Source organism: Microcebus murinus, chromosome 5 (genome assembly GCF_040939455.1).
Source record: "Microcebus murinus isolate Inina chromosome 5, M.murinus_Inina_mat1.0, whole genome shotgun sequence".
In the NCBI taxonomy this organism is placed as follows: Eukaryota; Metazoa; Chordata; class Mammalia; order Primates; family Cheirogaleidae; genus Microcebus; species Microcebus murinus.
Window position 1 is genome coordinate 35,812,327 of NC_134108.1, and position 24,633 is coordinate 35,836,959.

The 24,633-nt window shown below is 41.2% G+C and overlaps 2 protein-coding genes across 8 annotated transcripts in view; one reads left to right on the forward strand and one right to left on the reverse strand.

Annotated features, from left to right (window-relative positions):
• The first annotated feature begins 230 nt into the window (after positions 1-230).
• Positions 231-16,370, forward strand: HDDC2 (HD domain containing 2). Of its 2 annotated transcripts, none has more exons than XM_076002994.1 (6): positions 231-367; positions 2,570-2,691; positions 4,456-4,558; positions 8,428-8,502; positions 15,040-15,178; positions 16,024-16,370. In XM_076002994.1, the coding sequence occupies exons 1-6, from the start codon at positions 296-298 to the stop codon at positions 16,119-16,121; spliced, it is 609 nt and encodes a 202-aa protein (XP_075859109.1). In that variant the 5' UTR covers positions 231-295; the 3' UTR covers positions 16,122-16,370. The 2 variants fall into 2 exon arrangements, with proteins under 2 accessions (XP_075859109.1, XP_012632973.1); XM_012777519.2 differs by having other exon boundaries at positions 8,428-8,496.
• Positions 16,371-20,206: 3,836 nt separating this feature from the next.
• The window catches only part of TPD52L1 (TPD52 like 1), a 377,442-nt gene continuing 373,015 nt past the window's right edge, over positions 20,207-24,633 (reverse strand). For all 6 annotated transcript variants that reach the window (XM_076002992.1, XM_012777516.3, XM_012777512.3 and 3 more), the window contains one exon: positions 20,207-20,838. In XM_076002992.1, coding sequence (XP_075859107.1) covers positions 20,710-20,838 — 129 coding nt within the window. In that variant the 3' untranslated portion in view covers positions 20,207-20,709. The remainder of the gene's footprint in view (positions 20,839-24,633) is intronic.

Genomic DNA, 24,633 nt, shown 5'->3' on the forward strand with positions numbered 1-24,633 from the left:
ATCCATTTAAATGTCTGATGGAGTTAGGTGAGTGGCATTTCGCAAACAACAATTGAGAGCCTAGTACACCTCTAGCAGTGTCTGCCACCGATGGTGAAATGCCCACGTGGCAGCTACAGAAAGGCCTGAGAAAACTAGGGTGAAGAAGAGGAGGAGAAGGAAGAAGAGGGAGGAAGGGGTAAGGAGGAAGAGGGGAGGCAAAGAGGGGAGGAAGAAAAAGAGAGGGGGAGAGAGAGGGAAGGAGGGGGAGGAGCTTCGCCGCGCGGCCTACTCGGCCCTGCCGCCCTGTGGCCTCATGGCCTCGGCCTCCTCTGGCCGCGGGGCCGCGTCCCTGCTGCAGTTCCTGCGACTCGTGGGGCAGCTCAAGGTGAGCGGGCGCCTGGCCGGGGGCGGCCGCGCCGGGGGAGAGGCGGGGACGCCAGCGGGCGGGGACCGCGGGGCTGCGGGGCTTCCGGCTCCCAGCTCGCCCGCGGCCTTCCCCCTTCCTCCGCCTCCCACCAGCAGGACTCGGGAAGGCAAACCACCCCTCCTCCGGCTGCGGCCGCGCGTCCCGGACGGCCGGCGGAGGCAGAGCGCCGGCGGGGGCGGCGCCGAGGGTGGCGAGGGCAGACCGGGCCGCGCGGAGCCCGGTGCCCGGCGCGGACTTGCGCGGCCCAACGCCCGGGCCCTGCCTGCACCGAGCACTTTCCGGGCTCAGGACCCCAGCAGGGTGTATGTGTGGGAGGGGGAAAGGTTGGTGCTTCCGAGCAGTAGGTGGGGAGAGCAGAATCCATTGGCCCTGCAGATTTTAAGTGGAGTGTTTTACCTGTCGCAGTTACCTCCCAAAATAAGACTTATGTATATAATACACACTGGAGTTTCATTATGTGCGCCTTCCCCTCCCTCCCATTGCAGTTAGATTTTGCAGAATTTCCCCAAGTTTAAAGCAGATTGTTTCATGCTACTGTGACTACTGTTTATAATATTCTGTAGAGATGTAGAGTTCTGGGGAGAAAAATGCGGTTTCCCAAGATCACATGATCTGAATGAAAGGAAGAGTCACAGCGAGGGGTAGCTTCTAGCAGGTAGAAATGCCTTTTTTATCAACCTTCATCTTCAGACTTTGGAAGCCTGTCACTTGTTCAGGTTCAGAGCCTCATCACAATGTTTGCTGCTCGTGTGGAACAGGATTGTTTGAAGGCAAAAAGCCACTACTCTGGTAGTTGGGAAAAATGCGGTTTTGTTATGTCTTGTCGACCCATGTAAGTGACTAAGGTAAAATTCTCAATCAATGGAGGTTTACTAAGCCAAATTTAGGACCCACGTGGGAGAACACAAGCCATTGGCAGACCTGTGGCTGTTTTTGGAAGGGGAATTTGGGAGCTTCAGCATTTGCAGACATACAGAGAGAAAGAAACGAGTGAGGTGGCAAATGAGGTAAAATGAAAATGGTTACATTCTTATGAGGCCCTGGAATCTGCATTTTACTTAATGGGAGAAAAAGGGAGTGAAGGAAGCATCAATTATGTAGATGTCCCCGGGTAGGTGAAAGAATGTCTGATTCTGTGTGTCTCCAGTTCTGTTACCTGTAAAGATGAACTAATAATTTGTATTAGTGCGAATGGAACAGGCTTTAGTGTTAGGTGCTAGACATAGTTACAATTTGCATGTCCTTGTTTATGCAAGTTTAGCAAGGAATTTCCTCAATGAATGATCTGCAGGGCCAGTTCTTCACAGGTGCCTGAGGCCTTTACCTTCACTTTTACATAAGGAGTTGCTTGTGGGGTAGCCCTGAGATTTTGGTTTTCTTTTTACAGTCTAAAGCTGGGGTCCCCAGCCCTCAGGCTACTGACCAAGGGGTATAGGTTCCGGCCTGTTAGGAACCAGGCTGCACAGCAGGAGGTAAGCAGCCTAGTAAGCTTTATTTGTATTTACAGCCACTCCCCATGGCTAGCGTCACCCGATAAGCTCCGCCTCCTGCTAGGTCAGCGGTGGCATTAGATTGTCATGGGAGCACGAAACCTGCTGTAAACTGCGCATGTGAGGGATCTAGGTTGGGTTCTCCTTATGAGAATCTAATGCCTGATGATCTGAGGTGGAGCTGAGGTGGTGATCTACAGCCGCTGCAAGTACAGATTATCATAAGCAGAGAGGTTTGCTCCCGCAATAAATATAATGCGCTTGAATTATCCTGAAACCATCCTCCTCCAACCCCCCACCCCCGGAAAAAAATCATCTATGAAATCGGTCCGTAGTGCCAAAAAGGTTGGGGACTACTGATCTAAAGGACTTGTATATGTTCCATGATTACACATCAGTGACAGAATAACTTAGACTGTTGGACTTTAGTACTGTATACTTGTGAACTACCTCTCTCTGTCTTCCCCTTCCCTTTCATTCTCTGAACTCTATAGTTGACTTGATCATTTTATGTTGATCACTTTTGTTAGTTTAGTAAAGCATTTAATAGGTTCAGAAACCATGGCTCTGCTTCTGTGTGCTATTCCCTGGACATCTCTTGAAGGGCCTAGCAAATAGTTGAAATATTTTTTTTTAACCTCTTTTCCTTTTTCTTTTTCATATTTATTAGAGGGTCCCACGGACTGGGTGGATATACAGAAATGTTGAACAGCCAGAGAGTGTATCAGATCACATGTACCGGATGGCAGTTATGGCCATGGTGACCAAAGATGACCATCTTAACAAAGACAGGTATGCTGATCTGAACTTTACTGCTTTGAGGGGTTCTGCTGTGCACCACTTTTCATGACTGAGGCTGGTGTAAACTTCTTGTAGGTTAGCATATAAGTCAAGAAAAATTATTTGAGACAAACCATACAGATTCAGGATATGGGAAGGGGACCTCTGTGTTGATGGTTTCAATTGCTGTAAACTGTAATCTGGGTTTTCTATTGGCAAGTGATAGAGCCTGCTTTGGTCTCAGAGGAAACATAAGTGTGATATTAGTGTCTTGAAGGTGAGCGTGTTATGTTTAAAATTCTATCATTGGGTCCTTGCCTGCGAGAGTGGCCACTGCGTTGGTGCTCTGGGGCTTGGACCCTGGCTAGCCAGAAAAAAAAAAATAAAAAAATAAATAAATAAAATAAAATAAAATTCTATCATTGTATTAGTACACTATGAGTTTTTTATCAGCCCCTTTATGAGCAGTAGCACCCATTTTCGAGATAACTTTGTGGAGCTGTTATCTTTTTGAGCACTATGCTTTTTGAGCACAGGACAAAAGTTTACTAGTACTATAAGACAGTAAGACAGTAAATAAATCCAAAATGAATTACAGAGGCCTGAAGTGGCTTCTGCAAAAAGCACAAAGTTAGTTATGGTCAGAAATTAGCAAAGTATTCTAATAGTAGAAGAGATCACCAGTTCTCGGTTGATCTTAATAGGGAAGGCAGAATCTCAGTTGAGCTTTAAAGGGGGTTTATGGAGGTAGAGAGGTAGGAGAAGGCAGTGCACATGGAGAGAAAGGTAGAGAAACCAAACCCTTGACAGAGGAAAGTAAAGTATCTTAGAAATGAGAACTAAATTCATTTGATTATGGCAAAGGGTTCATTAGGAGTCTGATGAATCCTGTTACTCAGCAGGTGGTGTGGAACTGAAGTGATTTTTGGCAAATAGTACAAGATGAAAGTGAAGTTGAATATAGATGAAATTAGGAGTAGTTCCAAGTTTGAATTGGACCAGAAAGAGACTGGAAGCAGGGAAATCTAAGGCTGTTTGGGTTTGTACTGCCTTAGTAATAGTGGGAATCGAAAACAAACAATAGTGGCCCTCTGGTGCATTTATCTCATTACTTGACTTTGTTATTTTGATAATGATTATTATAATCACTAATCATTAATCACCAATAATCATAACCATTTGTTGAATGATCAGCATGTGCCAGTAACATGAATTATCAAACTTAATTTTCATACCAACCTTATGAAGTATTATTAGCTCTTTTTTACAGATGACAAAATCAAGGGTAACGAAATTGAGGATTTAAAGAAATTAAGTAACTAGATAAAGGTGACACAGTACTAAGTGTGGGACCAACTCTACAAATTAATTTATGTATAAACAGCCTCATTTTGGCATTTAACTAACATGTTGGGTAAAGTGATTGCTTCCGAATTTTGTATAAATAAGTAAATGCTGTAACCAGATCATCTCCTGGCTTTGTAATCTGAAGTTATCAACCTTTTAATCTGAGATTTGAGAAACCAGCCATCTAAAAAAAATTCATGCTGACAATTTCCCCTGCACTCTCGTGTGTTGTGTTGAATATTAACTAGGAGTTTGGATTCAGAACTGTTGCAGGCTGGCAGAATATAATTACTTTATAAAATAGTGTATTAAAATACTCTGTGAGGGTGGAGGAAGAAAAATATATTATGTAACTTCAAAATCGTTTAGAGAAGGAACTTGTAGTGAATATAATTCTGTGTAATTATGCAACATTTCTTGCCTGGTCAGATGTGTGCGCCTAGCCCTGGTTCACGATATGGCAGAATGCATCGTTGGGGACATAGCACCAGCAGATAACATCCCCAAAGAAGAAAAACATAGGCGAGAAGAGGTCAGTGTTGACTGTTGACTCTGCAAAGGAACCACCAGAAAAACCTGTTGCTGAAGCCACACTAAGTTTATTAGACCTATTGCAGTAAGTGAGAATACCACCTTGGCAGCCTTAGGAGTGTCTCAGGAAAGGGACAGTCAGGGGAGGATGTTTTTATAGAGTTTTAAGGCTTGGGCTGAAGAATGTTAAGGTGGATATGACAAGGTAGACAACTAGCTGGGATTGCACAGTTTAGGACATAATAGTTTTAGATTGGTTGGAATAATGAGAGAAGGTCTTAAAGAATCTCAAAGAGTAAGCTGTTAGTGCTTACTCTGTTTTAGGTGGTTTACAATCTTATCTTCTGGAGGAAAAGATTTTCTAGAGTAAGTAGCCAATTGGTTTTCGCTTGTTCTCAGCTTTGTTTAACACAAGAATAGGAGTGTATGCCTCTCCCAACTTTGTTTAACATATGGACAGAAAATGATATTGATTGGTTTTAGTTCTCATTAGTAGGTGGATATAGGTAGTATGGCTTTCATTAGAACAGTGGAAATAGCTAGAACTTAAGTGAATTTGTGGGAATTCTCCATGCTAGTTACACTCTTTGGTGAGTTTTATAAATTACCAGTATAATAATTATTATAATTCTTATTTAGAAAATTAAGTCCTTGAACTTAGTGGGTGAAAATAAACCAAAGCAAAGAAAAAATATTTGTATTAGTAAGTAATGAATCATATAAATAAGATATTAAATCAATGTCAATTTGGGCTATAAACCCAGAGCCTAGGATAAAGAGGATGACATGTTTGAAGCAGAGGTTGGAAAATGTGGGAATTCTTTTTTTTTTTTTTTTGATAGTACATGGCTGGTTCCCAGTTCAAAGATTATTGCAAGCTGCTTTTATTGTAGGCTTGAGAGATTGGTCCTAAATTGCTTTATTGGGATGGTTTAACAAGGCTGATTTGCTGAGAACTGGGGGAGACTAGAGCTCAGTAACCAGTAGCATTTTGCCCCTTCAGACACAAAAAGAGCCCCAAGGAATGAGAGTCCCAGCGTAGGTGGTAGGTGTTCTAGCCCACCCAAAAATGTGGGTGCAAGGGGTATAGTCTAAGGAATATGTTCTTGCTGCCAAAGTACATGTCTGAGATATAGGCTGACCATCAGGACAGAAGGGGAGAAAGCTAAGGAAATGTTTCTCTATGTGAGTCTATACTGCCATGAATAAAGAATTCTTAAGTTGATTAGCAGAGTTAATACAAAAAGATACCAGTTAGCTCAAGATGCTGAACTGCAGAAAGGGGTTGGCACCTGAACCAGAGGGTGGTGAGTAATGAAGTACAACATAGAGGAAAATGAGGGGAAAAAAACTCCTCAATTATATGTTGCAAGATGTACGAGAGTTTTGTTCAATGGAAAATCTGGACGTTGTGGAGGAGAAATCATATCTTGAAGTACCAGAAGGTCATCAAAGACCTTAAAGTGAGGAGAAGGTGTGAAGAAACGAGACACAGAGGAAGAAAAGACAAACTGTTCCTCTGGAAGCACTGAGTGAATTTGAAGTTTACTCCACAGAGAAGCAAGTCAGAACCTTCTGGAGAAGCACCAGAGTCAGTGTGAAAGATGGAGAAGAGGAAAGCCTTCTACTGTCCTGGCAAGACCTGAGTCTTGACGCCCCATGGAGGGGTACAAAAGGGGCCTGAACAACCAGAGAGGGTGCTGTTGGCTTCCTGGATGCTCTATCCTGGCTATGATGAAAAACCTTTCCGGCCTCATTAAACCTCCTGGCTGCTGCCCACTCCTGCTGATTCACTGGGGAATAAATGTCATGAGCAGAAGGGACCAGGGAAGCATCTTGAAGAATCACAAGTTCTTAGACAAGAAACCAAAGGCTTTTGGAGAGCACTGATATGTCATTGCGTCTTCCTGCTGCTGGTCAGGATTTGGGAACAGAGAAGAAAATCTGGGAGTCCAACAATTCTTTATGCAGATGGTGTTTATGAACATGATTTGGATGTCTGCAACATGCATTAAGATAATTAAATAGGGGTTTCTTGGCTCTAGGTGGAACTTGCATAATGAGAACCAGGAAGCACCATTTGTCCCAGGCCAGCTGACTGGATCAGCAAGGCTTTAGACTGAACCTTTTTATTGCCCCAAATGGGTATTATAAGCGTATTCTTCCCCAGGAGCTGACCTTCTGTGGTTAGAAAACTGAGGCAGATTAAATGAGGAATAGAATGAGGATGGTGAAGGAATTTGAAGCCATTTGAGAGTGAGTTGTTCTCTGGCTGGACATGGTGACTCATGTTTATAATTTCAGCACTTTGGGAGGCCACAGTGGGAGGATCATTTGAGGCCAGGAGTTCAAAACCAACCTAGGCAACATAATGAGACATTGTCTCTACAAAATATTTTTTTTAAAAAGAAGAGTAAGTGGCCCCTCAAACATGATATTTTGAAAGGAAACTTGAGCAACTCAGAAATGAAGGAAGAGATGGGAATAAGGGTAGCTCCTGGGACCTCTGAAACTAGAAGTACAGAACACCCTCTGCTCTTATGTTCTTTCATCTCTGCTTTTCTTTGGGGTTTTGGCTAATCCATAGGCTTCTCTTCCTAGTTGGGGATATGGCTTCTTTCTCCTTGTCCCTGCTGGACAAATCATGCAGACCGCCCCTGAGTGACTTGGTTTGAATTATTAGGCTATCTCTTGGATCAGTTATTGTGGCCACAGATAGTCTGGCCCAGCAGGATCACTGTCCACCTGTTTGACCTTGTGTTTGTAGGTGAGACAGGAAAACAGGAGGGATGGAGTTAGGCATTGTGGAAGAACTACAGGGAGAACTTCAGGGGGAACTTTCAGCTTGATACAAGAAAGTACTTACTGCCATTGCTACCTAAAGCCCGTGTGGGCACCCTCTGGACGTGTTTGTGGAGAGAGGACAGAAGTGTTCTGTGAGGCTGTTCAAAGGTTCACATGCCACATGGATAGTTGGACTAATTGCCCTTTAATATCCCTTTTCAGCCTTGTGAGTATACGAGCCTACAAAATTCTATTGTATAACTTCCTTTATGTTAATGACAATAATTGCCCATTTGTGTAGCACTTTAAATTTTATAATAAAAACATATTAGAAATAAAAAATGAATATAATACTATACAAAAAATTTTTTTGAGCTTTATAATTCACTGTTACTTTCCTATTCTCCTCTTAGGTTTTTTTTTTTCCTTGTTTTTAATTTATTTTATTTTTTCACATTTTTTTATTTTAATAGATGTAATGGGTACAAGTTGAATTCTGTTATATGTATATATTGTATAGCGGTGGAGTCTTGGCTTTTGGTGTTAGTTTGTTTTGCACTTTGGTACTGCTGGACGTGGTGTTGCCTGCCTATAATCCCAGCTATTCGGGAGGCTGGGGAGGGAGGATCACTTAAGCCCAAGAGTTTGAGACCAGCTTGGGCAACACAATGAGATCCCATCTCTATTAAAAAAGAAGAAGAAGAACAATAACAATTCTGATGTGCTTATGATTGACATTTATGTGGGTATATATAAGTCCACAAGATGTAAAATCTGTGAGCTCATTTCTGATATTTCTGTAATTGTTTCACACCCTCCTTGTTCTTTTTTGTGTCTGGTGTGCCGCAGACCACAAAATAAATGCTGAGTGAAGCCTATGTGAATAAATACACTTATTTATTTAATGTATTAATACCCAACTGCCTTCCTTGCAACCTATAAATATTGTCCGATATAGGCCAATTTATTCTGCTGCCCTTTGGGAGTTTTTTTATAAGAATCTGAACCCATTATTTGGCTTTCATAGACTGGTTGTTAACTTAGATAAATGTGAACATAATTAAAATAATGGCTTGATTGTTTCAGGAAGCTATGAAGCAGATAACCCAGCTCCTACCAGAGAACCTTGGAAAGGAGTTCTATGAACTTTGGGAAGTAAGTGTATGTGATGAGTTACTTTTTAAAAATTATAACTGAATGTATATGGCTCATTGATGTTTTAGTTGACTTAGATTATCTTAACAAGCTGTCTCTAACTTATTACTGTCTGGTCTGTGTCTTTGTCTCACTTCCCTGCTGCTGAAGAAATTTCTCATGGCTGAGAGAAATTTTTTTTCCTTCCAGAATCCTCATTTCCTTCGCCACCACAGTGCCTGGTGGGATTTTGATTCACAGCTCCTGGATTTCCTGCTGCTTTGCCCACACCTACCCACCTATTTCTGGCCCTTGAAAAGAATGCAGACTTTGGGGTAGTTGAGACTGGGACTGATTCCTGCCTCACCACTTCGTGGCTCTGTGACCTCTCCTGAGTCTGTTGGCTATCTGTAAACCCTGGAGGGTTGTCAGGCCTGGGTGAGGTCAAGGTGAAGTGCTGCCCTGAGGCCTGGCCCAGAACAGGGCCTCCCCCAGTGCTAGCTCCCTTCCTGTGCTAAGTAATGACAGTGGAGGGAGGTCAGGCTGGAAGGAAAGGGCAGGTTCAGCTGTTTGCTCCCATTGCTTTCGGTGCCTGTTGTTCTTGTTCATTTGTGAAAGAAAACAATCCCCTCTTCCTACTGTGTTCCTCACTTCCAGCCAGTCCACATCGGCCCTTCCCTGCTTGCTTGAGTGCCTAGACCCCTCCTATTCCTGGTAGTCCTGCCTCCCACTCTCACTTACCACATTGTCTCCAAAGCCAGAGTTCTCTCCTGTCTTCAGAACATGATGTTCCACTTTCTCTTTGCACATACTCAGGCCCCGCCCTGCCTTGCCTCTCCCCAGCCCCAAAGCCTGTGGTGTTCCCTTTCCTGCTGCCTCATGTGCTGGGTCAGATACTCCCTTGTCTTGGGAGCCAGATGGGAAGTGCCTGGGGTTGAAACCCTACGCAGATCTTTCTCCTGGGAATGCCAAGTCATGCTGCGTCTGCCTTTGTAGCGCAGTCATTTCTGTGGTTTGGCTCAATTATGAGATGAAATAGCCTTTTAAGGTGGTGGGGCAGAGACCAGGGCCTTTCGGTCGCAGGGACATGGCTGAATCCCGACTCCTGTCTACACACCTGGGGATGAGTTACTCAGCTGTAGTTAACCTCATTTTCTCTAGAAAATGAGAGTCAGGTCCACACACCTTTATCCATAATTATGAAATCCAAAGAGCTCAGAGAGCCAGTTTTTAAGACTTAACCTGACCAAAACTCATTTGGCAGCAAATTCTTACCTGAGCTAACATGAGGCTATGTAGAGTCCTTATTCATCCCTTTTGGTGTGAAAATGAATATGCTTTGGTGGAGAAATACTCATCTGCTTGGTAATTGAGAGTTGCCCTGGACCTCACTAGAGGTATTCTGTAATATGTACTTTATGTACCATGTGATTTTTTAAAATAAGAAAATGCTGAAATCTGAAACAGTTCTGGCTCCAGGGTTAAAGATGAGAGATTGTGGGCCTTTAATACCTATCTTGCTGGATAATTATGGAAATTAAATCTGGCAAAGTATGTGTGGTATCTAACCTGGAGCCTGGAGCAGGTACTGTCTGTGATAGCAGACCATATAGGTATAGCTGTTATCTCTGTTATAGGTACAGAGTTTCTTTAGGAGAAAGTCTCTCTTGTCTCAAAGTATGTACTTTCAAGTGGACTTTTGGAACACTCTTTATAAGTCGGAGAATAATGGAGTGGAGTTAGGTCACATCTCATACATAAAAAGAAAAAACCTGGCACCTGGATGTATGAAGCTAATCTCATATATTGTCTCTTAAGAGGGAAATGCCCTCATAATTTGAAAACCTTTTATAAGAATTTTACCCTTGTGCTTCCTAATCATTGTAAACACAGTAGCAGTATCTATTACATTATTGTCTTAGTCATCAGCAACTGGCTAAAAATTTTACTACAAATTTACTTGAATTAAAACAATGTCTTCCAAAGAGAACACTACAGCAGTTATTTAGAAAAGCTTTAGATTTAAATAAATATAAAACACAGAGAATTAAAACACTTGATAACCTCCAAACAGGTTACAATTTTACTGTCATGTAAATATCATTGGTTGAATTAATGAGGCTTATTAAAGAAGATTTCTCCAAAAACACTAGGGAAGGATCTTTCCTTGCCTCTTTCTAGTTGTTGGTGGTTGCAGTCCTTGACATTCCTTGGCTCATACTCAAATTTCTTCCTTGTTAGTCACATGGCATATGTCCTGTGTCACTATCGGTGTATCTGTGGCCACATTTCCCTCTGCTAGATTAGGGCCCACCCTAATCCAGTATGGCCACATTTTAATTGGAGTACTTCTGTAGAGATCCTATTTCCAAATAAGGTCAACTTCACAGATCACATTTATAGGTTATGGATAGACATGAATTTTTTTGACATAGCATTCAACAAAGTATTCAGCACAGTACAGGGATCCATTATGATTTTGCATGTTATAATTCATGTTCAGTATTAGTACATGGGCTTCAATATCAGACTTCTAGAGTTCAAGAGCTGCTGCCCTATTTACTAGTTGTGTGATCTTGGGCAACTTATTTAATCTCTCTGTGCTTCAATTTCCTTATCTGTAAAATGACAATAATTATAATATAGAGTTGTAGCAATTAAAGTAATTAATATATATAAAGCACCTAGCATACTGCCTGGCACATAGTGAGCTCTATTTTTCTATCTCCAGTCCATATATTCTGATTTTGGTTTAAGAAAATATTATCATTCTATACCCATGGAATTTTTTTTTTTTTTTTTTTTTTTTTTTTTTTTTGAGACAGAGTCTCGCTTTGTTGCCCAGGCTAGAGTGAGTGCCATGGCGTCAGCCTAGCTCACAGCAACCTCAAACTCCTGGGCTCGAGTGATCCTTCTGCCTCAGCCTCCCGGGTAGCTGGGACTACAGGCATGCGCCACCATGCCCGGCTAATTTTTTATATATATATCAGTTGGCCAATTAATTTCTTTCTATTTATAGTAGAGACGGGGTCTCGCTCTTGCTCAGGCTGGTTTCGAACTCCTGACCTTGAGCAATCCGCCCGCCTCGGCCTCCCAAGAGCTAGGATTACAGGCGTGAGCCACAGCGCCCGGCTACCCATGGAATTTAGAATAGTACTAGTTACATAGAAAATGCCAGTTGACTGATTTTTTAAATGTTAATTACCACAGCTATACCTATCAGCCCAGAGGGTCACCATCTATTTAAAGTAATTAAACATCTTGATGATAATTTGTCTTTCACCATAGAAGTGTAAAATCAAATTTCAGCAAGCCAAGAGAAAACATTTTCATTTTTTTTCTGAGAGTATCACAGAAGGATGTCTACCTCACCACCTGCATTTTGTTTTAAAGAATTATCTTTTTGAGCCCTAAGGCATAAGGATAGCCCCACCCACCCCCAGTTTCATGCTAAATACCTGGCACATCCACCTGCCCTTGGATTGTGTTCTCTCTTGGTAGGAGAGTGGAAAATGCAAACAGGCCAACCTTTCCCCAAAGAAGCAGGTGGAAACTTTGATCTTCCTCCTTTCCTTCCTTTCTCTTCCTTTTCTAGTCCTCCATATTCAGAACCTTGAATTGTTTGTTTTGTTTTTGTTTTTTGTTTTTGTTTTTTTTTTTTTTTTTTTGAGACAGAGTCTGGCTCTGTTGCCCAGGCTAGAGTGCTGTGGCATCAGCCTAGCTCACATCAACCTCAAACTCCTGGGCTCACGCGATCCTCCTGCCTCAGCCTCCCGAGTAGCTGGGACTACAGGCATGTGGCTAATTTTTTCCATATATTTTTAGTTGTCCAGCTAATTTATTTCGTTTTTAGTAGAGATGGGGTCTCGCTCTTGCTCAGGCTAGTCTCAAACTCCTGAGCTCAAACAGTCCACCCACCTCGGCCTCCCAGAGTGCTAGTATTACAGGCGTGAGCCACGGCGCCTGGCCCAAAACCTAGAATTTGAATCTCCTTCCTTCTGGGACTCCATGTCCTTCTGTTGCTCTACAAAACCCAATCTGAGTCATTTGGTCATTTGTCTTCTCTAGGCATATGTGAAGGTTGCAGAGCGCTGATGCAGGGACCCTCTCTACCACAGGGACAGTAGCCATGGCTCATCTCAGGCTCCAGGCTCTGCAGAGCCTCAGCGCTACCAGCACCTCCTCAGTGAGCTGGGTGAGGTGGCTCACACCTGTAATCCTAGCACTCTGGGAGGCCGAGGTGGGAGGATTGCTTGAGGTCAGGAGTTTGAGACCAGCCTGAGCAGGAGTGAGACCCCTGCCTCTACTAAAAATAGAAAAATTAGGTGTCGTGGCGTGTGCCTATAGTCTCAGCTACCTGGGAGGCTGAGGCAGGAGGATTGCTTGAGCCTAAGAGTTTGAGGTTGCTGTGAGCTATGATGATGCCCCTGTACTCTAGCTTGGGTGACAGAGTGAGAACTTGTTTCCAAAAAAAAAAGAGCATTTGTTCAGTGTTGTAAGCAGACTTAAGCTTGGACTCAAGGCTCAGGCAGGTAGCCAAAGTCACCTCCTATACTAGCTTATGGCTGGAGGTGGTTTGTTTCCACTCATATTTTGGGGTCATAGGAATGTCATGTCCCTTAGTTTTGTTGTAAATGTTATCCATGAGGTTTTAGTTTTGCTGTTTCTTCACTCTGTGAGTTTTTTGTCTGTCTTTTCCTCCCTATTTTACTGTCTGCCTAGTTACTAAAGCCAGAAACTAGGAGATCATTTTCAACTTTCCCTCTCATTCACTTTCATATTTTAATTCTCTTCTTCATCCTCCCAGTTAGCCTCCAACCCTATCTTCAGACAGATTCTTACAGCTTCTCTGCTATTGCTGCAAAGTCTTAAAACCTTATTTCTCTGCTTCCAATCTAGCTGTATGCACACTGCAGTTACAGTCATCTTCCTGAAGTGCAAATCTGAACATGACTCTTCCCACTTGCAACCCTTCAGTGATGCCAATAGCCACATTGGCATGAATAAGCTGGGACACCTTAGCGTAAACCATATGACCTTTCACGAGCTGACTCTTGTCTCTGTCTGCAGCCTCTTCTGTCTCCTCTCCCTCCCTCCAGTTCTCAGTCCTGTCGTGAAGAACTTGCAGTAATTTCTCCAAATGTCATGAGTCCTTCTCACACCTAGATTTTTGTCTTTTGTTTTCTTTTTTTCTGCTCTGCCTTTTTATTGGAAAATAAAGTTGGAGAATGCCTTTACTGTTATTTTTTGAGGGAAAAATTCAATCATTTATATTTCTTTTAAAAGAAATCTGTAAGTTCACCAGAATTTTTTATAAAATGATATTGTATTTTTTAATGGTCTTAAAACCTATTCTCACTTTCAACTTTCAACAGAAAAAAAATACTAAACTGCTATGCTTGGACTATTCCATTTCCTTTTGTTAAATCATGAACTTGAATTTATTAAATATAAATATATAACTATGAGTGTGCATAAACACTTAAATAAAATATAATCATTTTTAAGTGCCTTTGAGATAAAGGAAAATGTATTTTGTTTCATATTTAAATGATTCCCCTGTACAATTTTCAGCTCTATCAAATCCAAATGGCTGCATTTATAAGAATAAGGCATCTAATAAAAACCAAGAAACCTTTCAGGGATTCATATCACACCACCCTGCCAAGAAAGCATGACAGGTTTATTATCCAAACACATCTGGGATGGAATTACAAATGAGAACATGGCAGGAAACCAGTTGGGAGCACTTTGGTCTTAATGGAAGAATGAGTCTGTATAGTATTAATTGAGACTTGTGGTTGTGTGTGTCATGCTCTAAGAAGCAGATCTCCTGGGGCTTCTTGTTTTGGGTCTGGACTATGGAGAGAGTGGCCAGTGGGAAGAAGAAAGGTAACAAATTTGCTTCCCCTGACCACCACCACCAACACACACACACACACACGCACGCACGCACGCACGCACGCACGCATTGTAAATCCACAGATCCTGACTGTATCCTCAATAGTCACAACCCAGAGGGACATAATTAGATCTACCCTGTGTGGAAAGTAAGGAACAGAGATTCCCAGGTAATATGGTAACAAAAAAAAGAAACAAAAAGCTAGAAAGTCACTTATAAAAGAAAAGGAAACCTGACATTAAATAGAAAGGGAAATACAAGTTTGAGAAGCATAAGATGAAATATTAACTTGAAATGAAAAAGATCTAAACTACTCAGGTGGATTGAAGAATAATGATCTTGAAATGAAGACAGGATGTTAAACAGGAAGAAAAGAGCTTGAAACTGTCTTAAGACAAGCAAATGAGACTTCCACGGCATCTGGTAGAATACGTGAATGGTGTGAGCACATCCTTCTTGCGCGGTGTCCTCATGTTGAACTGAGAAATTACAGGGGAAGCATCTCTGAAGGGTTTGTGTACAGTGGAGAAATGAGGCCCACACAGAATATGCTTTTTTTTTTTTTAGCTGTGACTCTGATTTCAGGTATCAGAGTCAGAATTTTCATGGAATACCCTATCATGCAGCCCTAATCCTGCCACTTCAATTGTTCCCTTACTTAGGAGTATGAGACCCAGTCTACTGCAGAAGCCAAATTTGTGAAGCAGCTGGACCAACTTGAGATGATTCTTCAGGCATCTGAATATGAAGACCTGGAGAACAAACCTGGAAGACTGCAGGACTTCTACGATTCCACAGCAGGTACTCATCACCATTTTCAACAAGAATCCATTTTCGTTCTGTTTACTCAGTGTGACGACTAACATTATGTTAGTGAAACCCCGTGTTGGCACCCTCGTCCATCCTTTTCCTATGGAGCATCAAACAAGAAAGGGAAGGGAACATTCAGAGAAGAGGTTGAGGATGGGGAATAAATGAAGTTGAGTTTAGTGTGGAATGAACAGTAAGCAACAAAAGGCACAAACTAGAAAAGACCGGGTGAGAAGAGAGGTTGGTTTTAACAGTTCCCTGTGCCAGCCACATGGATCCTCCATAGCTTGGAGCTTGGTGCCACCAGGCAGAAACTCAGGGAGGAATGAGGAGCAGGGACAACAGCACACATCAGCCAGTTGAAGCAGAGAAGTGTTTGCAAGAGAGACGTTTCCATCCTAGTTTATGTCCTGGGAAAGCCTAGACCACCTGGTCTTCCTACTTTTTATTTGCAGGTGCTTTGCACCTTAATTAATTGCAGGTTTGGAATCCTCGGAGATTGTTTTCACCTCTCTGGGCTCCCTCACAATTGAGTTTTCTCATAGTTCCTAGTAGAGGCCCTCAGGGGCTGCCTGGTTGAAGTTCCCCATCTCTGCCTAACTGGTGATCCCTCCCTGATTCTCACACTTATGCTGGGCTACACCTGGGGTGACAGAGAAGAGAATCAATGCCAAGTGCTCCCCTACAGCCCCTTCCCAGGACCTAGAACCTCCTGCCTTGAAGTGGGTCAGATTACAGACTTAGAGCCCCTGATGAGCCCTGGCATCAAGCTGGGGAAATGGATATATTCTCTTGTCAATATGGGAATGCTTTTTCCCTTTCTTTTTGCTTTGCAGGAAAATTCAGTCACCCTGAGATCCTCCAGCTTGTCTCTGAACTTGAGGCAGAAAGAAATGCTAACATAGCTGCAGCTGCCAGTGAGCCACGCTCCTGAGACGCTGTCTGCGTTGCTGTCCTGTAACCAACATTTTATTTTTATGTTTCATGGTATTGCCATTGTGGTCTGTTGATTTCCCTAGATGTGTCTGCTTATTTTTAATTGGACTTCAGCAAGAAATGTGATGTAATTTGGGCACTAAAGGAAGCCGTGGAACAGGAAGTGGCCATGGACATGCCATGGATGAAGACCGGAGGGGGGAGTAATGCTTTTTTTATGAACAAAATAAATATTAAACGCCTAAAACTTTGGAGTGTTTATTGGAGATTTTAAATCATCTTATTCTGACCTAATAACCTACATCCCCGAAGGCCAGATTCAGTGAACAATAGAAAATTTAATTATGGTTTCCTTTAAGAGCAGATTGTTCGACTGACTTGGTGATAAGAATCCAGAAGAGAAAACACATTAGTCATGTGTGGTCTCCCCAGATGAAATGCTGCTTCGCTCAGGCAGTCTCTCTCTTGAGCCAGATTTTGAATTTCACTGTGCCCTGCTCCAGGCCCCCAGTATTTTGGTGTGGCACAGTGATGCCTGTCCCTTTAATTCAAATGTCAGTTTCCATTTGAACAAGACTTTTGCGGCTGGCATGGTGAACATTCTAGGAGCGTTTCTTTGGAAACCCTTTGCAGTATCCATGGATACCCAATCTGCAGGAAGCAAGGTGCATGATCTCTTCAGAGGCAACACACATGTGTACGTATAGTTGCTCTGTATTGAAAAACAAAGTGCAAAGTCTGATTATCTTTGGAGATATGGTTAGTAGGAAAAAAACTCCTATCTATCAGTGTTATGGAGGCTTATTCTCCTGGCATGAAAACGTGCACACAAAATAACCCCAGATAAAGTTTTAAGTATTTATAACCAGAAGGTTTTCTGTGGCATTGGAGTTTTATTTTGAATGTTGTCTGCAGTAGTTTTCATAAATAGCCAACACAGTTCACAGAGAGACTTTGGAAGGCGCTACATCAGACTTTATACTAGCCAATAATAGTCATTGACCCATTATCTCAGTTTATCATCTACCTACCACATTGGAGTTCTCAATTAGCCCTAAATTTTCCTTCCTGAGGTCAAAACAGAAAGAAAAAAATGTAATAGTCCTATAAATAAAATCTCATTTAATAAGACAAGAACAAAATGAAGATCAATAAAAGAAGATAGCTATTGAATCGACCAGCATTGTCTACAAAGACTTGAGTATTAATACTTATATTTTTTTCCCCTTGGAAGATAACCTGCTACTTGCCTGGAATTGGTCTTCTGAATAACAAACCCTATAATTATAATGCACAGTAAATAATTATTCTTGGGCTGAACTCAACAGAAAAGAATTCCTTATTATTATTTTTCCCCTGTAGACTGCCATTTCACCAGCTGTTACATAATTCTCAATGCCTTTGTATTTGAAAAATGTTGATTCATCTCAAAGCCATGTAGTGGTGATACATGCTCTGGGGGCAAATGACTGATGAAGTGCTTTGTGAAAAGGCATCCTCTGTACTCAGAATTTTTATTTAAGTAATTTTCCAGTCTTCATATTCAAAGGTGAGATGGGATGATTTCTGTGAGAGACTTCTTTTTGGTTTGCCTTGATATATACCCTCTATGGTATGAGGGTGGTATGAGTTCAAGTAGAAATGTAGCATGAAGAGTTTTACCATTCCTAGTTTTCAAAAGTAACCGTAAGATTTTGCCAAATAATTATCATAGTTTGAAATTATATTTGAATGCCAGGTTTGACAATGTTGTTTCACATTTCATATTAAATCACTTTTTAACCTTACTACCACCTTCCTTTATCATCCCTACTCCCACTTGAAGTTCCTACTAAGGGAGAGGAGAGTGATGGGGTTGAAGTTCACAACCTTATGCACCATTTTATAGTGAGGTTCAACAACTTCCAAGCTGACAGGAGATTCTGGAACAATGAACAGTGGCAGCAGAGCAGCTTAGATTCCTGGGTTTTCTCACCACTGTCGATGGCATAGCGTGTCATGCTGCATGCGTTTTATTCTGTTTTCCATGGTTCAAGATCAGATTTCTAGGATAATGTAATTTAGAGTAAAATGCAGATTTGCTTTGCTGACATGACTAACCAACAGTCATAATCTTTATGAGTTGTAAGATAACGTTGCATTGTAAATTTACAGCTATTTTCTCTCATAGCAACAGTATTAAAAAGCAGCAAATTAACAGAATGGCTTACTTTTTTAAAAGTCGGTTTATTTTGTAGTAACATTGGAATTTTTGATAGTTGAAATATTGACCCTTGAACAACGCAGGGGTTAGAGCCTGCACAGTTGAAGATCTGAATATAAATTTTGACTGTTGACCAGAAGCCTCACCTATAACATAAGGAGTCAATGCATATTTTGTATGCTATATGTATTATATACTGTATTTTACAATAAAATAAGCTAAATAAAGTATTAAGAAAATCACAAGGAAGAGAAAATATATTTACTATTCGTTAAGTGGAAAGGGATCATCATAAAGGTCTTCATCCTTGTCATCTTCATATCGAGTTGGCTGAGAAGGGAAAGGAGGAGGAGGGGATTGGTCTTGCTGTTTCTAGGGGCAGAGGTGGAAGAAAATCCACATATAAGTGGAGCCTTGCAGTTCAAAACCATGTTGTTCAAAGGTCAACTGTACATTTTTGGTTGAGGTATCCTTTCATATAAATGATGTTGACCTGAAGTCATTTTGGTTTGTTAGTAAAAGGTGATGTCCCTTTTGTACAAATACTTTTTAGTGCCTGAGAAACACTTTACTGCCTCCCAGGTCACAGTGAATAATAAAAAGTCTTTAGATTAATAGAGGTGATGTCAGTATGGTTTTTACCAAACTGATGAAATCAGAATTTTGATGAATGGTTTAATAAGATAAAAAGCTAACATGTATTGGAAGCTTTGAGATGTTAATGCTAGTTTTCTTGATTCTTTTTCTATTCAATTTAATTAATTTATATTTATTTTTGCAGCCCTTTTAGTCAATTCTATCTGATGTTAATGCTGTGTTTTTAGGTTGTAAGGCTCAGATTATTGTGTGCAGAAATTGGTTGGTGAATGAAGATATTTGTTTAAAGTACCATAATTCTGCCTTATCTGATACAGTGCACGTGTGCTGAATGTAGTCAAAAAGGTGACAGCAAGTTTGCAAAAGCCGACCATTTCAAACTCACCTGGCAGCTGCAGGTCGGGCACAGAGGGACTGAGTACCTGCATGCTGCAGTGGGCCAGTGGGCACAGCTGGGCGGGCCTGGCATCCTGCCCAGCTAGGCACCAACAGGCTGGAAGGACAAGTTAGGGAGAATGCCCACATCCCTGCTGGTGGGCTTTGTTGTCTATATTTGTCCACACTGGTTCAAGTGTACAGCCCCGTTCCCTCTGCTAGGATCCAGGCCCCAGAAGGTATGTGGCCCTGCACCAGTTTGATTTTCAGTTAGGTGTACAGATTATACAGATTGTCATGCTCCATTAATTAGAATCGAATTTTTCAGATGGGCTTTATTTCGCAATGTCATATATAGCTACTTCTATAATAACAAGTATGACAAATGAACAATTAACATACTAACAAATATGTCTTATTATGTAGGCTTTTAAAATGGTGATTTTTTAATTCAGGGTACATTTTGCAAATGTGTCTTAAAGCTATATCCCTGCTACCTAATAACAAATGTATGTTCCCATTTAGAAGAAGAAATGAGAGGCAAATAATGTGGAAGGTAAAAGTTACCACAGAAATCTGAGCAGATTAATAAAATCCAGATACTTTCACGCATGTGAACAATCTGCACGCTGGAAAGGGTTGCAGAACTCTTCTTCTGCCATTTTGTTAGCTATCCCCTACCTCAGTAACTACTACTCTATGTATACTGGAGACAATTTTAGATTAAAGGTTATTTTACCATCCTAGCTATCCTCAGGGTAGCTAGCTGAGGTTATATTTACTTTCATATCCTCTCACGTTCACCAAATGAACAGAAATTCATTTCAGATAGCATCTGCAGCATCATAGCTACCAACCTTTAAGGTCATCGATAGCCCCGAAGACTTAAAGGAATTAAGAATTCAAAGTCAACATTAAAACCAATTATTTTAATTGCTTAAATAAACATACATAATTGATGTAGGGGAAGGAGATCACAAGTAGTTAGATGGGATTTGCAGTGAGTCGCCCACTTGCTGGAGACAGTCATGAAGAGCTCCATCCTGTCTGTCCCCACGGTTCACCCAGCCTTCAAGGACATGCACATCACAAAGGAGGCCAAGCGAAGATCAAAGCAAATAGTAGTTACATGTTTGGAAAATATACATTGAATGACACAGACAAGAGTCATGACCAATTGTGTACCTGCTCAAGGTGGGACATTTCAAAAGATGACAATCTATGAATACTGACGTGTGATGGTTAAGTGGTCCATAGTCAACACAAATACAAATGGAAATCATTTTATTAAACTTTCTGGAGAGGCCATTTTAACGTCAAGGCCTGGGTTTTTCCCAGTGGGATTTTGGTCTTCATTTCTGGATATGCGCAGGCAGTGGCTGGTTTGTGGACGCGGCCAGGCTGGCTGGACCTAGCACTGCAGCTCCTCTTCCTCCGCCCGCCGGGGGCCTCCTGCTGAGCTCTGGGCGCTGGCGTGGGCCGTGGAGCTGAGGACCTCCTCAAAACTGCCTCCACTGTGGTTGGACCCACCTACTTTCGTCTGAAACAAGCAGATATGGAAACATGCAGTTAGTCGTTCCCTATCATTTTTGTAATATTTTTATAAGAATGCCAAAAAGTTTGATTACTTTCAAATTCAGGAATACTTTTTAGAGGCAAAAGAATGTAGAGAAGTTAGTTTCCTTTTGGCAGAGTGCTAGAATGTCATTCATAATTGGGTTTTGGAAGAGGATTCCAAACATTAATTTTGCACAGTTTCAGCAATGCTCTCTTTATCTCTAATACATCTAAGATTCCAGTCCCTTCAGGGGCATAATCAGATCTGAGGACTTGCAACATCTACCCCCACTCACCCAGAGAACAGAGCTAATGAAAACTGAAATGGATTTTAGGTTAATTCTTCCAATTTTACAAATGTATAAACATCCTTCAGTGACTTAAACTTAGGTTTTCTACTTGCAAGTTAGCAAGGCAATGGGGATTTCTGACAAATGCCTTTTGAAAAGGCAGAGTGGCTCAATGGAACAAAATTTCTGGTCTTGACTTTGAAAGTTGAAGAGTGATCAAGTCTTAAGCACTGGTAATTTCACAACTTTCCAGGCCATTGCCTTTATAGTAGGAATATTCCTCAAAATGCAAAGTTACGATGCTTTACAAGACTCTCTTCTTGGTACTTGTTATTGACTAAGAATAGAAACATAAATAAATTAACCTACAACTTAAAAATATGATTAAGTATCTTGAAAAATATACTTATTGAAAGCCCTTCAAAAGAATATTTAATAGACCAAAATGCTTAATGCAAGTTTTATTAATAATCACGTTAGCCTTCTACTTCCATTGTCTTTCACAACATGGAAAAACACTTTGAGGAAAGGGAAGATATAGAATAGATAATGTTGCTATTGCCAACTGATTTCTACACCTCACTGTCCCCAAAGTGATCACTCGCAGACATATAAACAACACTGGGGAATGTGTCCCTGCCACTTGGCCTGCCCTTTTAAAAAACTTAGCATTTCAAAGCAGTTTTGTCACTACGAAACAAACACTTTTCTCCAATTGTCACTAAAAAACTCTCTCTGCCTCTTAAATTCAGTTACTAAGTTGAATTTTTCCACTCTGCTTGTGGTCCATGAAGGGCCAGATAGCACATATTTTAGGTTCAGGAACCACACAGTCTCTGAGGCAGACACTTAAGCTAGCTGTTGTAGATGGCAGCCACAGACAATATGGAAGTAAATGAGCACGGCTGTGTTTCAATAAGACTGTGTGGACATGGAAATGTGAATTTCATGTAACTTAATTTTCACATGTCACAAATATTAATTTTATTTTGCTTTTATTAACCATTAAAAAAAAACATTCTCAGGTTCCGAGTCATTCAAAAGTAGGTGACCAGCTGGGTTTGGCTGAGTTTGTGGGCCTCTGGCAGAGAGCATTGGTCCTCCTCCACTCTGTTCTCCGAGCATTGGGAAGAGGTGGGAAGGGATACTTTCAACTATATGGTTTTTCCCTGTGCGTATCTCTTTCCTGAGAGAAGCAAATAAGATTAATTCAATGTAATCTACTGTATTAACAGTTCCCATACTCTGTCTCCGTTTTCTTTTTTTATTTAAGTGCTCTTTTGCTTCTGTTTTGCAATAGAAATCATATACAATGTTGAATCAGGCAAATACCAATTACTGATGTTTTTCTTCTGGGCTTTGTTTCATTCTTCTCTCCCACTTCTTGATTTTTTTTCAAAACAATAGTAAAATAAAGAAGGAGGGAACTGCTTTGAAAGAGATCAATTTGGCAAAGAGGGGATGGAATAAAAGGGTTTCCTAACCATGTGGGTTTAATGAACGCCTACTGCAGTACTTTAGGCGAGGACCTGCTTACACAAAGATGTGAACAATAAACCTCTCCTGAACCCTGAGCCCTCCCCTGCATAATGAATGCTTTTCCATCCAAGAATTTGTCCCTTTGTCCCCAAAATTGTTCTTTGCATAAAATTTCATTTGAATTGCTGAGTTGAGCTTCCTAATCTCTCATACTAAAAAAGCTGATTGAGAAGACACAAAGATACAAAAAGTATAATATATCTTGCCTTTTTAAATAAGTGTTGATTCAGGTCAGGTAATATATTCATCAAAAAGTAGATGCACTAAACATATGATCTGCTTGACATGGACGCACAATGGTTGGAAAGGATGCAGTTGCTCATGATTCACTGGAACATGATAGAATATACCTAATGTGGTTTCATAGAAATTGGTTCTGCATCTGCGTGTTTGTTTGTTTGGGATGGAATAGTACAGGTGACACCAGCTGCGGTGTCATCAATTAATACGCTGCAAGGATATAGGCAGAAGTAAATTTTCTAGGATTGGAAAGTTTTTCACGGGAAAACAAACTATCTACAGAATTGGGTGTAAAGGAAGAACAATTGATTTGCTACACGTGTCAGGCCACATGGCACGTGACTGATGAGTGAGAAGATGGCAGGAGCGGGCCTCACTTCACAGCAGAACGTTATTTCTCACAGAACACACAGATGGCCATGGTTCCCTATCAGTGGCGTTTTAAAGAATCAAGCTTAAAGCAGGACATGTGAACGGAAATGCAGCACACAGACTTGCAAGGAATTCCTCTCATCCTTACTGATTCAGGAGTCAATCCCTCAGCAGAAAACAGCCTAAGGATCCATAATTGAAGAACAATAGAAATTTTGGATTCAGATTTAGGACGCAAAAGTCTACGGCGGAAAATAAGCTATGTGAACAAGGGTTAAACACATCTATTATTTAGTCTAGAGAGGAAAAAAGGAATGAGAAATTTTTAATTATTGAGGAAGTGGGAAGTGTTACACAAAGCATGATTATCAGCTATTTTGCATTGTCTGGGTGGGCAGAGGAAGAGGAATTAGGGTTGGCTGTGAGATGGGAGGTGTGTGAGTTTTATTAAACCATGGACACTCAAACAAGCATGGAATCTGCTTTCAGATTGACAAAGGCTAGTGTCCGGTGGGCTGAGTTACTTATGTGCACGTCTGAAGGAGGGCAGACTCTATACCTTCCATCCTGATGAGTTGAGAAAGTGAGAGGCCAGGAGTATGGATCAAACACTTAAGTCATATGTGAGCCGTGAGCTTACCATTTTCCTAAAAGTAAATGACAATAGGTTGTTCTTTTTTATTCTTTTGCTTCTTCTTATCTCCTTCTAAAGAGAACCTCAAAAGGTACAATGTTTCCTATGTCAGAACTTGTCTAACAGGCAACAGAATCCATCCTCCTTGGGTGGTTTAAGGCTGAAAACCAAATGTTCAGAAACTGACTCCTGGAATTTTTGAGCCTTTTTTGATACTCCACCAAGAGCAATGTCCACAACACTGCAAGTCCCTACCTTTTAAAAAAATCCCCTACTAGGGGGACAGTTTAATGGCTCCTATTGGTTTCTGCATACTCAATAAGTGATGATGTTGACAAGCAGAGTAGTGAAACTGCACAACTAGAAACCGCTGGTGAATGAAATCAATGAAGGCATGGTACACTCTGAGTAATAATTTCATTCTTGGGCCTTAAACACTCGATCACAGACCTAATAAAGTAGGAGACTAGGTTAAAGACACCCCCTAAGATAAAGACACCACTCCCCCCAGATCCAAATCAATAAGAGCATCTGGGACCTCTAGGAAGGAGTAATTTACAAGCTCACATACACTATCAGGCAGCACATATGAGCATGCTCAGAAGCAGCTGAATAATCAGCATGTGCATGTGGTGGCTTTTGATCTGGTTAAAGATCATGTATATTCTTAATTTTCCTAGTAGCAGTAGGATAGAGAAATAGA